This window comes from Heterodontus francisci, chromosome 1, assembly GCF_036365525.1.
Source record: "Heterodontus francisci isolate sHetFra1 chromosome 1, sHetFra1.hap1, whole genome shotgun sequence".
Taxonomy (NCBI): Eukaryota; Metazoa; Chordata; class Chondrichthyes; order Heterodontiformes; family Heterodontidae; genus Heterodontus; species Heterodontus francisci.
Window position 1 is genome coordinate 137,478,036 of NC_090371.1, and position 16,515 is coordinate 137,494,550.

Genomic DNA, 16,515 nt, shown 5'->3' on the forward strand with positions numbered 1-16,515 from the left:
AAGATGTCAGTTGTCCTTTTTTGGTTTGGCGTCCCAAATACACGTGGACGGCTGTCACTCAGATCTTTCTAGAACAGTTCTTTTCAGGTGAAGTTGAAGATCAGTTTGGCAGGCTTTCCAGGAGAAATGCAGCATCAGTTTCTCTATTTCTTACACTTGATTCTCAGGAAGTTCTCAGAGATGGAAGAGGGTGCTGATGGTGACTGCTCTCTTGGCTGGTTTTCACCAACTGCCTTCAAAACAGTTCACACCCCAACACACTGTCCAAAGCAAAACCAAAAACAATATCTCCAGAGTCAAGACTCCTGACCTCCATAAATCTTACGAATATACGAATTAGGAGCAGGAATAGGCCACTCGGTCCTTCGAGCCTGCTCCGCCATTCAATGAGTTCATGGCTGAACTGATTATTCCACATTTCCACCTAACCCTGATAACTTCCATCCCCTTGCTTATCAAAAATCTAACCATCTCTGCCTTAAAAATATTCAAAGACTCTGCTTCCACCGCCTTTTGAGGAAGAGAATTCCAAAGACTCACGAACCTCAGAGAAAAAATTTCTCCTCATCTCTTGTCTTAAATGGGCGACCCCTTATTTTTAAACAGTGACCCCTAGTTCTAGATTCTCCCACAAGGGGAAACATCCTTTCCACATCCACCCTGTCAAGACCCCTCAGGATCTTTATATGTTTCAATCAAATCTCCTCTTACTCATCTAAATTCCAGCAGATGCAAGCCGAGCCTGTCCAGTCTTTCCTTGTAAGACAGCCTGCCCATTCCGGGTATTAGTCTAGTAAACCTTCTCTGTACTGCCTCCAACACACTAACATCCTTCCTTAAATAAGGAGACCAGTACTGTATACAGTACTCCAGATGTCGTCTCACCAATGCCCTGTATAGCTGAAGCATAACCTCCCTACTTTTGTATTCAATTCCCCTCACGATAAACAATAACATTCTTTCCTAATTACGTGCTGTACCTGCATACTAACCTTTTGTGACTCATGCACTAGGACACCCAGATCCCTCTGCATCTCGGGGCTCTGCAATCTCTCACCATTTAGATAATATGCTTTTTTATCCTTCCTGCCAAAGTGGACAATTTCACACTTTCCCACATTATACTCCATTTGCCAGATCTTTGCCCACTCACTTAACCTGTCTATTTCCCTTTGTAGCCCCCTTATGTCCTCTTCCCAAGTTACCTCCCTATCTATCTTTGTGTCATCAGGTTTAGCAACCATACCTTCGGTGCCTTCATCTAAGTCATTGATATAAATTGTAAAAGGTTGAGGCCCCAGCACAGATCCCTGTGGCACACCACTCGCTGCATCTTGCCAACCAGAAAATGACTCATTTATGCCTACTCCGTTTCCTGCTAGCTAGCCAATCTTCTATCCATGCCAATATTTTACCCCCTACACCATGAGCTTTTATTTTCTGCAATAACCTTTGATGTGGCACCTTATCAAATGCCTTCTGGAAATCTAAGTACAATATATCCACTGGTTCCCCTTTATCCACAGCACATGTAACTCTCTCAAAGAACTCCAATAAATTGGTTAAACATGATGCCCCTTTCACGAAACCATGTTGACTCCTGTTACTTGTCTGTAAACAACTCCCCCAAAGTCAAAAAGTCCCTGCTAGGTATTTATCTGAAGACGGGTGACTTCCAGTAAATGTTGTTTTCAAACAAGACCTCTGTGTCCTTTCAATGACGCCAGTGGAAAAAAATCCATGGAATCTTTTTCAGTTTTCCCAAATCAATGCCCATAATTCTGAAATACATGAGTCCTCAAAAAAAGACTTTAAAAATATAGAAGCACCGTCATAACACAGGAAACCAGCAAGAGACATGAATATAGGTTGTGAAAGCTTCTATAAGTGTATAAAAAGGAAGAGATTTGCGAAAGTAGATGTGTATCCATTAGAGGCGGAGACAGGAGAGATTATAATAGGGAATAAGGAAATTGCAGAGACATTACGCAGGTGTTATGTATCTGTCTTCATGATAGAAGACATTAAAAAATATTCCAGATGCTGTGGAGAACTAAGGGTCTAGTGAAAATGAGGAACTTCTGGATGTTAATATTAGTAAAGATATATCACTGGAGGTATTAATGGAACTAAAAGCTGACAAATCTGCTGCTCGTAATGGCCTGTGTCCTAAGGTTTTTAAAGAGGCAGCTTCTGAGATAGTGGATTTGATCTTCCAGAAATCACTAGGTTCTAGAATGGTCCTTGTGGATTGCAAGGTCACAAATGTAACTCCGCAATTCAAGAAAGTGATGGAAAATTAACTGTAGACCAGTTAGCCTGACACCAGCACTAGGGAAGATACTAGAATCTATTATTATGGCTGTGGTAACAGGAATATTTTCCACTTGCCTGGAATAGTGCAGCTCCAATAACACTCAAGAAGCTCGACACCATCCAAGACAAAGCAGCCCGCCTGATTGGCATCCCGTCCAACACCTTAAACATTCACTGCTACCACCACCGGCATACAGTGGTGGCAGTGTGTACCATCTACAGGATACACTGCTGCACCAAGGCTCCTTTGACAGCATCATCCAAACCCACAACCTCTACCACCCAGAAGGACAAGGGCAGCAAACTTATGGGAACATCACCACCTGCAAGTTCCCTTCCAAGCTGCATACTATCCTGACTTGGAACTAGATTGCTGTTCCTTCACTATTGCTGGGTCAAAATCCTGGAACTCCCTTCCTAACAGCACTATATACACCATATGGACTGCAGCGGTTCAAGAAGGCAGCTCGCCACCATCATCTCAAGGGCAATTAGGGATGGGCAATAAATGCTGGCCTTCCCAGCGCTGCTCATATCTATGAACAAATTAAAAAATACAGGGTACTGAGAAAACCGTAATCTGATTGGACAGAGCCAAAATGGATTTATGAACTGGAAATTGTGTTTCACAGTTTTATTGAGTTTTTTGAGCTTGTGACTTGCAGGGTTGGTAAGGGGGAAACCAGTGGATATAGTGTGTTTGGATTTTCAAAAAGCATTCGATAAGCTGCCACGCAAGAAGTTATTACACAAAATTAGGGCTCATAGGATGGGGCGGTAATATATTAGTATGGATTGAGAATTGGCTGGTGAGTTTAGAACTGTTGCCAGTTAGGACTGAGGTATGAAATTTCTTCACTCAAAGGGTTGTGAATCTTTGGAATTCTCTACCCAGAGAGCTGTGGATACTCAGTCGTTGAATATATTCCAGACAGAGTTTGATCGATTATTGAATACTAGAGAATCAAGGGATATTGGAATAATGTGGGAAGGTATTGTTGAGGTAGAAGATCAGCCATGATTTTATTGAATGCCAGAGCAGGCTCGAAGGACTGAATGGCCTGCTCTTGCTCCTCGTTATATTCTTATGTTCTTACAGTTATATTTTGTGTTAAAATGCAATTCTTTGTTTTGCTATCCCACTGAAAGCTGAAAATCTCTTAGGCAGCATTAGTTCAATTGTTGAAGGATAGAAATTAAACTGAAGGCAGGACCTGATCACTCATGAATAAGGTTGTTTTTTAGTTTTTAATATTTTTCCCTCAATTTCTAGATTTAAAAATTATTCCTAGTCAATTTTGGTTGAACAATAGATATAAATTACACAATGGGTGCCAGCTTGTACGATACTATCACATCTCAGTGGTTTTGCTCTTTGCGTTAATTTTTGCAGCACAAGGAAACACATTATTTGTGGGATTTTTTAAATAAAGCCTGGTAAAGTTAATGCAAACACGTACCTCAGTGGTATAATTGTTTAGATGCTAAATTTTCACATTGGAACCCAAATTTAGTTCCAAATCAGACTTTGGGACTGACGAGACAGTTCCAGCCCCATCAGGTTTGTAGTGATGTTGGGGCTACAACCTCAAACTGTCTTTAATTTGGCATAAATTGGAGTCTCACTCAGACTACAGAGTGATGTTGGTGCTTTATTCACGTCTGGTTGTGCCATACTAGATGCATTGAATTATGATAAATGATGAAAGTTGACCCAAGAAAACTGTTCAGTGTGATGACTAGTTCAATTGGTGCATGGGGCCATGTTAACAATTGGGAAATGAGGAATAGGAAAGGAAATCAAGATTCAACTTTTTTTGTCAAAGAGCAATAGGCTTTGAATAAGGTATGAAGGAAGGCCATTGAAATTGAAGGAACAAGTAGTTTACAATGCAATTAGATAAATTTCTGGAAAGAGAAAAGAATTACGACAAAGACTTGTTAGTGAGTTTGATCTGTCAGAAGCGAAAGAGTTTGTTGGGCCTAATAACTTTTCCTTTTTGTTCTGCATCTTGGATAGATACTCAAGCTATAACATAGCTTGATAGATTCTTTGGTTGGGAGGCGGGGTGAAATCACATAAAAATATTGTCATGATTTCACTGCAGGTGCTGCCATATGTCATCCAGCATTTCTGCCTTGTATAAAGTCCTGGGTGTCGCATGATCCTGCCATTTTCTGTTTCCCAGCTGAAAGATCCTTGGCACTTAATTTGAGCTCTCATTGCTTAAACTTGGGTTATAGTACTCAAATCTTTTTGTGGGACTGGGCTAGATTAGACATCAAATACCAAACCTTTTGTTAAATCTAAACCAGTTATTGTGAGTTTGTTCTTTTGGTTTTCCCCAGCATCTTGGGTGTAGGCATCTGGTAATGCACTTCCAGAAAAGTATCCTGATCAGGTAAAAAGCTTCAGGGTTATTCCATTACTGTTAATACAAAAACAAAATACTGGGGAAATCTGAACTGAGAACAGAAAATGCTAGAAATACACAGCAGGTCTGGCAGCATCTGTGGAAAGAGAAACAGAGTTAAGGTTTTGCATCTGTGACCTTTTATCAGAACTGGGAAAAGTTAGAAATGTAGTAGGTTTTGGGCAAGTGAAAGGGGGGAGGGCAGGAAGAAGAACAAAAAGGAAGGTGATAGGGTGGAGGGCAGGAGAGATTAAATGACATCTCTCCACAGATGCTGTCAGACCTGCTGAGTATTTCCAGCATTTTCTTCTTTTTCCCGATTTATAATACGCCCTAGCCTGTCATATTGAGAAGTTCTCATCGATTTCCTAAGTATTAGTATCTAGGTTTAACTGCAGTGCATGATATCTGATGTAATGACTTTTCCATAGTGATGACCCTTTCTCAAATTTTGGACTGTTTGCTACATCATGCAGTGTGTGTGGATGATGCAAAATGAGGAAGATAGTTATCTGATTGGCTGTTTGTTTGAATTATGTTCAGTCTGCACGCACCACACTTCCATAAATTCAGCCACACAGACAATTCGCAGGTAAATTTGGAGAAGAAGGAAGTTCATGTTAAATGGTGGGCTTTTATGTGGTAACAGCATAGAGAAATATAAGATCATATTCTAATAAAAGCTTGAAGGGAAAAACTTGCAGGTCTGTGGGGAAAGAGCAGGGGACTGGCACTATTTGTATAGCTCTTTAAAAGAGCCAGCACAAGCACAATAGATTGAGTAGCATCCTTTGTACTATATTATTTTATGATTCTATTAAATATCTGCCCCCAACCTATCTGCAACGGGACATTTTCATGTATTTACTTATTATTTTGTTTCCCCAAAACTTATCAAGATAGGTCATTCTGTGGTTTGTAGAAGGTGAATTCTATTCAACGACCATATCTGATAAGTACCTATATCCCCAGATTCTGAACATCATGTTATCTTCTCTATTACATAATGAAGCAGCAAATGATAATTGTGATAATTGTTGATTTTGGCTTTCTACAGATAACAGTGGTATTTAAAATAAGTATAAGTTTGGCTCAGTTGACTCCTCTGAGTTGGGAGGTTGTGGGTCCAAGCCTTATAATGGACTTCTATAGATAATACATTACATAGAATCTGATTCAAATTTTCTGACCCAATTTGACAGCCCCACACAAGCCTCCTCCCACTCATTACCTCTTCCCACCCTGCTATTCTTCTATTCCTTTCTCCCTCGAGGATGCATTCAGCCATCCCTTAAATGCATAAATAATGTGTTCTTCACATGTGGCAGCATCTTCCAAATTCCCACTCTCTTCAAAATTGCTGGTGTGTTCTTGATTTGATCTCTTTGTGGTTATCTTACATTTTATGCCTCTTTGTTCTTGACTCATTGATCAGTGGAAATAGTCTGTCTGCACATCCACCATATTGAATGAACCCTGACACAATTTTAGAGATCTCTCGTAGGTCGTCTCTTAGCCTGCTCTTTTCTAGAGAAAAGAACTCCAGACGGCTCAGTTTATTATTTGTAGCTCAGTTCTGGTACAATTCATTGCATATCTTGCCTTCACATTCCCCAGTGCTTCAGTATGGAAACAAAACCTGCACACAGTACTCCAAGTGTGATATAACATAATCTAGATCTGATTTTTATTCATGCTTGAGATGTGGGCATCACTGTTGGGGCTGATGGTCCATGTCTGATTGCCCCAAGGAGGTGGGAGGCAGCTTTATTAAATCACTGCAGACTGTTGTATTTCTTGCTGTGGTTTGATACACTTTAGTGGCAGAGGGCAGTTAAGCATCAATCATATTGGTGAAAGACTGGAGCCACCTATAGACCAGACCGGGTAAGGATGGCATGTTTTCTTCCCTAAAGGACATTAGTTGGGTTTTTTCAACAATTGACAGAATCACTCGCTTTTTATTTGCATCTGTTTTTAAAGCTATATTCAGATTTTCAAACTACCATGGTGGGATTAGAATTCAAATTATCTGGAGTAATAATCCAGTAATATAACCAATAAACTGCCATATCCACAAAAATAAGGACATCTTTGTGGGTAAATGGGACTTGATTTGGGTCAGGAGATGAGCAGCAGAGTTTTTATTCGTTTGTGGTATGTGGGTGTTGCTGGCAAGGCCAGCATTTATTGCACAATCCTAATTGTCTTTGAGAAAGTGGTGGTGAGCTGCTGCCTTAAACCAATGCAGTCTGTCTGGTGTACGTCCGCTCACAGTGCTGTTAGGAAGGGAGTTCCAGGTTTTTGATCCAGTGACAGTGAACGAATGGCAATATAGTTCCAAATCAGAATAGTGTGTGGCTTGGAGGGGCACTTAGAGATGGTGGTGTTCCCATGTGCCTGCCGCCCATGTCCTTCTAGGTGGTAGAGGCTGTGGGTTTGGAAGGTGCTGTCGAAGGAGCTTTGGCAAGTTGCTGCAGTGCATCTTATAAATGGTACACACTGCTGCAATGTATGCGGAGTGAATGTTTAACGTGGTGGATGGGATGCCGATCAGATGGGCTGCTTTGTCTTGAATGGTGTTGAGCTTTCTGTGTGTTGTTGGAGCTGCACTTGTCCAGGCAAGTGGAGAGTATTCCATCACACTCCTGACTTGTGCCTTGTAGCTGGTGGCCAGGCTTTGGGGAGTCAGGAGGTGAATTACTTGCCACACAATTTCCAGTCTCTGACTACTTTTGTAGCCACAGTATTTATTTGGTTGGTCCAGTTAAGTTTCTGGTTGATGGTAATCCCCAGGACGTTGGGAGGCGCTGTCGAAGAAGCTTTGGTGAGTTGCTGCAGTGCACATCTTGCATGGTATACTTGGCACCCACGGTGCCCCAGTGGTGATGGGAGTGGATGTTTAACGTGGCGGATTTTTTTATTTACAGGATGTGGGCATCACTGGCAATGCCAGCATTTATTGCACTTCCCTAATTGCACTTGAGCGAACTGAATGGCTTGATAGGCAACCACATTGCTGTGGGTTTGGAGTCACATTTAGGCTAATCCGGGTAAGGACTGCAGACTGATTTCCCAAAAGGACATTAGTGAGGCAGATGGGTTCTTGAGAATAATTCAGTTGTTTCATGGTCAGCATTTCTGGTCTTGTCTTTTTATTGCAGATTTATTTAAATAGTTAAATTTTAATCCCTCAGCTGCTGTAGTGGGATTTGAACTCATGTTTCTGGATCATTCGTCCAGACCTCTGGATTACTAGTTCAGTCACATTACCACTATGTTAGCATGCCCACAAATAACTTAATGAGGTGCCAATCAAGTGGGCTGCTTTTTCCTGGATGGTAGGAACATATAAATAGAAGTAAGCCATTTTGCCCCTCAAGCAAGTTTGCCATTCAATCAGATTGTGGTTGACCTGTGATCTGTTGAGCTTCTTGAGTTGTGCTGCAGCTGCCCACATCCAGGCAAGTGGAGAATATTCCATCGCAGTCTTGACTGGTGTCTTGTAGACGGTGGCCAGGCTTTGGGAAGTCAGGAGGTGAGGTACTAGTCACAGAATTCCCAGCCTCTGACCTCTTGTAATCCTGGCTGGTCCTGTCATGTTTCTGGTCAATGGTAACCACCCCGCCCCCTTTCAGATGTTGATGGTGGGGGGTGGGGGTGGGGTTCAGCGTGGTACCATTGAATGTCGAGGTGAGATAGTTAGATTCTCTCTTGTTGGAGATGGTCATTGCCTGACACTTGTGTGGCACTTATCAACCCAAGCTTGAACATTGTCCAAATCTTGCTGCAGGTGGGCACAGACAGCTTCATTATCTGAGGAGTTGTGACTGGAATTGAGCACTGCAATCATTGGTGAACATCTCCATCTCTGACCTTATGATGGAGGGAAGTCCATTGTTGAAGCAGATGAAGATGGTTAGGCCCTGAGGAATTCTTGCAGTAATATCCAGGGACTGTGATTTGCCCGGTTCCCATTGAATTCAGTTTGGCTAGGGCCCTTTGATACCACGTTTAGTCAAATGCTACCTTCATATCCAGGGCAATCACTCTCCCCTTACCTGTTGAGTTCAGCTCTTTTGTCCATGTTTGGACCAAGGCTGTAATGAGGTCAGGAGCTGAGTGGCCCAAGCAGAAACTAAACTGAGCATTGATGTGCAGGTTATTGCTGTTTAAGTGGCGCTTGATAGCACTGTCAGCGACACTTTATCAAGGGCAATTAGAGATGGGCAACAAATGCTAACCTTGCCAGTGACGCACTCATCCCATGAATGAATTGAAAAATGATATATCCCATTTAACTAAACAAGATGGCGTTTATCCTCAGTGTGAAGATGGGATTTTGTTTCCACAAGGACTGTGTAGTGGTCACTCCTGCCATTGCTGTCATGGACAGATATATCTGTGACAGTTAGTTTGGTAAGGGCGAGGTCAAGTAGGTTTTTCTTTCACGGTGGTTCTCTCACCACCATTGTTTCATGGTCACCATTACTGATAACTAGCTTTTTATTCCAGATTTACTTAATTAATTGTGTTTGAATTCTCCATGGTCTCTGGATTACTTGTCCATAATAACTATCCTGCCATACCTGAATAGTTTTGTTGAGCTTAAGTTTGTGGAGAGTGAAATGATGACTTTAATGGGAAAGAAAAACAGTCGGGGTACATAACGGGCAATAGACAGTATACACAATTTTTTCCTTAACCAAACCCCTCAAAACAGATTCAGCCAATTGGTGTTTGTGGGAGTTACTTGAGTGTAAGTGGTTGTTACATTGTCTAACAGTGGTGATAGCATTTGAAAAGGAATCTTACTGGTTTAAAGTGCCGTGGGGCTTCCTGAGAATGTGAAAGGTGCTTTCTGAATGCAAGCTCTTTGTTTTGAAAAAAATTAAAACAAATATACAAACTTTTTTGGATTTTTGCAATATTCAATTTCATCTGTAAATGTAACATTTATTTCTCCTGTGTTACGAATGAAGACTACTGGAAACCAAAAATCTTAATGATAAATCACAGCTCTTAGTGAGTTATGATTAGAACTTATGATTAGGATTTTCATGTTTTCTGTTCATTCCACTGAAAAGTTAGATGTAAAAGCTCGGACCTACATTGGCTCCTGACCTGCCAACGCTGTGATTTTAAAATCTTTTCCTTAGGCTCATGCCTCCATGGTCTCGCCAGTCCTTATCTTTGTAACCTCTTCAGAGGACTCTGCATTCTTCTACCTCTGGCCTATTGTGCATTCCCCCAGTCCCTACGCCCACGTCATCGGTCGGCTTGGGCACTAAGCTCTGGAATTCCATGCCTGAACCTCTCCACGCCTCCTTTCAGGTGCTGCTGAAAACCTGCCTCTTTGACCAAGCATTAGTCACTCATCCTAATAAATTCGTAATTGGCTTTGTGTCAGTGTTTGTTTAATTACGCTTCTGTGAAACACCGTGGGATGTTGTGCTATTTTAAAAGGTGCTGAATAAATGCAAGTTGTTTTTGTAAATATAGGATGATCGAAATCGGATATAAATATATGGGCAGATTCTGCTGATTCTGACATCTGCGTCATACCTTCTGAGATGTCTTTTTCCCCTCAAATAATTGGATCTTTTATACCTCATTTTCTTCTGCTTTCATCCCTTCCCCCTTCTCATTAAGAATTGTCTTCACTTTCCACTCTACTAGCTTCCAAATTCATTTGATCATTTTCTACCATGAACAGGATGGTCCCACCAGCAGCCACATGTTCCTCTCTGCTTACCAGAGGGATCACTCCCTCCAGGATACCCTTGTGGATTCTTAGACTGCCCACTTTCCAGTCTCCCCATCGCTAGCATTTTCCTTTGCAGCCACACCAGGCGTATCATTTTTTCTTTTAAATTTACCCAACATCCTTATCTAGAAAACCAAACATTCTTTACGTGAGACAATTTATTTCATCCAGTATGATGTACTATATTCATTGCTCATGTTGTGGCCACCTCTATGTACTCAAAATGCAAATTAGGTAACTGCTTTGCTGAATGTATCTCTCTCCACAAGTGTGGTCCTAACCTCAGTATAATTTGTCATTTAAAATTTTCCTCCCATTCTCACTCTAACCTCTGTCTTCAGCCTCCTGCTCTGTTCTAACCAAGCTCAGGAACAGTATCTGATAATATTCTTGGGCATTCTCCATTTTCTTTTGCAGCAGGATATCACTGGTTATGTGAAGTAGTAGGTTTGCCACTGTCTCAGGTGGGGAGTAGCAGGGTTGATGTTTTGCATATAGGTAGTTTGTCAGATCTTGGATAGGGGACCTGGAGTGCTGACTTTATTTTCTATTTAGGATCGGTGAGTTTCTGTGCGTTCAGCATTATCTATTTTCATTTCAGATCTGCATCTGAATGAATTGTTTCCTATTCTCCCCATTTTCTTGTCTTTTTCCTTGTCTGAATCATTGCTGTGCCATTTTTAAGTGTCTTGGCTGTTTTCCACTTTTTTTTTTTATTCTGTGTTCCTGATGCCTGTCTAAGTTGATTTTTATATCATGTAAACGTGTTCTGCTTTTCTATTAAGCAGTTTGCAGGTTGCTCAGTCTATTTATTCCTCCTGTTACAAGCGTATCTTGCTTCTGATGGGCACTGCTATCCAAAGTATTAATCTGTATTTTTACAGAGACTGATTGAGCTGCTGTATATTTACAGTGTTCATGTTTTTCTCTCTCCATATTTAATTACTTTTAAGATGTCCACTTTCGGTTCTGTTGATGCCAATTGCCATACTTAGCTGAAGGTGTGGATATGAGATTTGTTGCCACCATGTTAGTACAGCCAGTAGGGGATCTGTGGGGGAAATTTAGGGTGGCTTCTCTCATTTCCCTGTGGCAAAGTGATTTATGTCTGATCTCAGAATATGTGGGCAAGAAACTATGTTGTACCATGCTATTATATATCAACATGTAATGCTTTACTCTGCTGCACTGAGAAGCAATAACTTTAAAATTGTGAGATGTGATTTTTAGTTAGTTTATTATTTAGATTTTTTATTCTGGGGCTGCACATTGGCATTATTTTTGGATTTTTTAAACCTCATATTAAAGTGGAGCCATCTTTATACAGCTGTAACTTGAAACTGCACAGCCCCAACAAATTTTAAAAAGTCCCTAAAGGCTCAGAGTCTTGCCATTAGTGGTGTTTTCTGAGTGCCTTCCATTTGCACTGATCATTCTTAATAATATGATATGGCATTTCAGCATTTATTACAAAGGTCTGCGTAATTTGCAGCTCACTAGTTTGGTATTTTAGTTCTGGTTCTAAAAGTATTTTATGCAGATATTTCACCACAAATGCAACTTTCATAGAGCACTGCAAATTGGAATGTAATATTCAGCTCTACCAGGAATTTTTCAGGAAGTATTTTAAACTGCTTTGCCAATGTTAAATTATGCTTTGTTTTTCTTGGACAGGACATTTTTATGTTCATTACACGGCAGTTGAAGGGATTGGAAGATACCAAAAGTCCACAATTCAACAGATACTTTTATTTATTAGAGGTAAGCCATTACAACCTGTGTTAATACTACAGAAATCAAGCCAATATATCACATTGAAAAACAATTCACTGTTCGTACCATAAGAATTTTATTCTGAATATAAATTTCAAAATTTAACAACTCGTACCTGTTACTGAGTTGAAAGCTAGCCCTATGACAGACATCAATGATAATTCAAAAGGCTCCGCATATATGCAGTCATAACTTGTTGAGTTCACGTGACTGTCTTCTGGGTCCCCTTCACAGCATTGGAGAAGCTCAAGTCTACAGTCTAGAAAGAGTGTTCGAGAGAGGACCTCATTAAGGAAAATCCTGAATATTACTTCAGAGTAAGTCTGAAAAGTAGGACACAAATTTAGATTAGTGAAAGATGTATTTAAAGCTGACAGAGGAAGAAGATTTCTAAGAATAGTATAACTGTTTGGAATAATAACCAGGCAGTTGTGAGGAAAAACATCAGGACTTTCAAAATGCATTTGGTTGCTGAGATGGGGGTGTTGGGGAACTTGAGATATAATTTTTGTTGTGTTAGAATGCCTCTTATTTTTTATTTACCCAATAAGTAGAAAAGACTTTTGTGGTAAAGGTCTGGCGCAGCTAAATTATTCTTGCCGAAAATAGATGATAGTCTGTTTATTCAATCTTGAATATTACAAGTGGTTAATGTCGACCTTTAGGATTTCTGAACTGAAACGGAGTTGCACTATTATTGAATAAAGGACAAAAGCCAAGTACTGCAGCTGCTGTAAATGTGTAGTAAAAACAGATTGCAGGTCAGGCAGCAATTGAGACGGAAGCAGCATTAATGTTTCAGGTTGATAATCTTTAGAACATAAGAAATAGGAGCAGGAGTAGGCCATTCAGCCCTTCGAGCCCACTCCACCATTTAATGAGATCATCTACTTCAACACCATTTTCCTGCACTATCCTGTACCCTTGATGTTTTGAATATGTAGAAATTTATTTATTTGAACATACTCAATGACTGAATCTCCACAGCCCTCTGGGGCAGAGAATTCCAAACATTTACCACCCTGGGTGAAGGAATTCCTCCTCATCTTAGTCCTAAATGTCCTGTTCCTTATTCTGAGACTGTCTCCTGGTTCTAGACTCCCTAGCTAGGGGAAACATCCTTTCTGCATCCACTGTGTCAAGCCCTGAGAATTTTGTATGTTTGAATGAGATCACCTCTCATTCTTCTACACTCGAGAATAAAGGCCCAGTCTATTTAATCTTTCCTCATAAGACAGTTCCTCCATCCCAGGAATTAGTTTGGGGAACCTTCGTTGCACTCCCTCTATGGCAAGTATATCTTTCCTTAGGCAAGGAGACAAAACTGCACACAATACTCCAGGTGCAGTCTCACCAAGGCTCTATATAATTGCAGTAAGACATCTTTACTCCTATGCTGAAATCCTCGTAATGAAGGCCAATATACCATCTGCCTTAATTGCTTGCTGTACTTGCAAGTTAGCTTTCAGTAACCTGTGAAAAAGAACACCCAAGTCCCTTTGAAGTTCAACACTTTCCAGCCTCTCTCAATTTAATAAGTACTCTATTTCTGTTTTTCCTACCAAAGTGGATAACCTCACATTTCTCCACATTGTATTCCATCTGCCAAATTTTTGACCACTTGCTTAGCGTCTCCAAATCCCCTTGAAGCATTTTTTCCATTCTCCTTACAACTCTCACTTCCACCTAGTTTTGTGTCATCCACAAACTTGGAAATATTATATTTAATCCCCACATTCAAATCATTGATATAGATTGTGAATAGCTGGGGCCCAAGCATTGATCCTTGCGATACCCCAATACTTATAGCCTGTCAACCTGAAAATGACCCATTTATTCCTACTCTGTTTTCTGTCGTTAACCAGTTCTCAGTCCATGCCAGTATATTCACCCCAATCCTATGTGCTCTAATTTTGTTCACTAACTTCTTGTGTGGGACCTTATTTTTATTTAGAGATACAGCACTGAAACAGGCCCTTCGGCCCACCGAGTCTGTGCCGACCATCAACCACCCATTTATACTAATCCTACACTAATTCCATATTCCTACCACATCCCCACCTGTCCCTATATTTCCCTATCACCTACCTATACTAGTGGCAATTTATAATGTCCAATTTACTTACCAACCTGCAAGTCTTTTGGCTGTGGGAGGAAACCGGAGCACCCGGAGAAAACCCATGCAGACACAGGGAGAACTTGCAAACTCCACACAGGCAGTACCCAGAATTGAACCCAGGTCGTTGGAGCTGTGAGGCTGCGGTGCTAACCACTGCGCCGCTTTCTGGAATTCTAAATATACCACATCCACCAGTTCTAGTTACATCCCCAAAAAACTCCAACTGGTTTGTTGAGCATGATTTCTCTTTCATAAATCCATATTGTCTCTGCCCAGTCCTGTTGTCACATCCTTTATTATAGATTCTAGCATTTTCCCTATGACTGATGTTAGACAATAGGTCTGTAGTTCCCCATTTTCTCTCTCCCTCCTTGCTTAAATTGTGGGGTTACAGTTGCCACTTTCCAATCTGCAGGAACTATTCCAGAGTCTATAGAATTTTGAAAGACAACCACCAATGCATCTACTATCTCTACAGCCACCTCTTTCAACACTCTGGGATGTAGATCATCAGGTCCAGAGGATTTATCTACTTTAAGTCCCATTAATCTTTCCAGTACTTGTTCGTTACTAATTTTCTTTTTAGAGATACAGCACTGAAACAGGCCCTTCAGCCCACCGAGTCTGTGCCGACCAACAGCCACCCATTTATACTAATCCTACATTAATCCCATATTCCCTACCACATCCCCACCATTCTCCTATCACCTACCTACACTAGGGGCAATTTACCCATCAACCTGCAAGTCTTTGGCTGTGGGAGGAAACCGGAGCGCCCGGCGGAAATGCACGCGGTCACAGGGAGAACTTGCAAACTCCACACAGACAGTAGCCAGAACTGAACCTGGGTCGCTGGAGCTGTGAGGCTGCGGTGCTAACCACTGTGCTGCCCCAGAAGTATTAATTACTTTAAATTCCTCACCCTCATTAGATCCTTGGTTCCCACTTTCCAATAAGTTCTTTGTGTCTTCTACTATGAAGACATGCACAAAATATTTGTTTAATGATTGCCATTTCTTTATTCCATATATATTTTTTCCTATCTCTGCATCTACAGGACCCACATTTACTTTTGCTGATCTCTTCCTTTTTACATACTTCTAAAAGCTCTTAAAATCTGTTTTGTGTTTTTGTTGTCACAGAATCACAGAATAATACAGTGCAGAAGAGGCCCTTTGGCCCATAGAGTGCACCGATGCATTAAAACACCTGACCTGTCTACCTAATCCCATTTGCCAGCACTTGGCCCATAGCTTTGAATGTTATGCATTGCCAAGTGTTCATCCAGGTACTTTGTGAGGCAACCTGTCTCGACCACCCTCCCAGGCAGGGCATTTCGGACCGTCACCACCCTCTGGGTAAAAAAAGTTCTTCCTCAAATCCCCCTTAAACCTCCCGCCCCTCACCTTAAACTTGTGACCCCTCGTAACTGACCATTCAACTAAGGGGAACAGCTGCTCCCTATCCACCCTGTCCATGCCCCTCAATCTTGTACACCTCGATCAGGCCACCCCTCAGTCTTCTCTGCTCCAGTGAAAACAACCCAAGCCTATCCAACCTCTCTTCATAGCTCAAATGTTCCATCCCAGGCAACATCCTGGTGAATCGCCTCTGCACCCCCTCCAGTGCAATCACATCCTTCCTATAATGTGGCGACCAGAATTGCACACAGTACTCCAGCTGTGGCCGTACCAATGTTCTGTACAACTCCAACATAACCTCCCTGCTTTTGTAATCTATGCCTCAATTGATAAAGGCAAGTGTCCCATAAGCCTTTTTCACCACTATTAACCTGCCCTTCTGCCTTGAGATCTATGGACAAACACGCCAAGGTCCCTTTGTTCCTCGGAACTTCCCAGTGTCAGGCCATTTGTGGAAGAAAATAATAATCATGGGAAATAAGTAAAAGCATTATGCTTGCTAAGTGGGTATGAAATAGTTAAAGTAGACTAGCTGACACCTGTGATTCCTGTAATTATAAGGACATCTGTTCCTTTGTGGTATAATCATGTAACACTGTGGTTTGGAACAATGGGCTCTTGTGAAATGTATGCTGTCAATTCCTGTTGATTAGGAATGTAGGGCCCCTCTTATCAGTATACGACAGCTGCTTTGATGTAACTGCA

At 41.2% G+C, this 16,515-nt stretch overlaps 1 protein-coding gene across 4 annotated transcripts in view; it reads left to right on the forward strand.

Moving 5' to 3' along the window:
- The window catches only part of pds5a (PDS5 cohesin associated factor A), a 312,001-nt gene that overhangs the window by 68,817 nt on the left and 226,669 nt on the right, over positions 1-16,515 (forward strand). For all 4 annotated transcript variants that reach the window (XM_068036537.1, XM_068036525.1, XM_068036541.1 and 1 more), the window contains exon 4: positions 12,172-12,258. In XM_068036537.1, the coding sequence (XP_067892638.1) occupies positions 12,172-12,258 (87 nt within the window). The remainder of the gene's footprint in view (positions 1-12,171; positions 12,259-16,515) is intronic.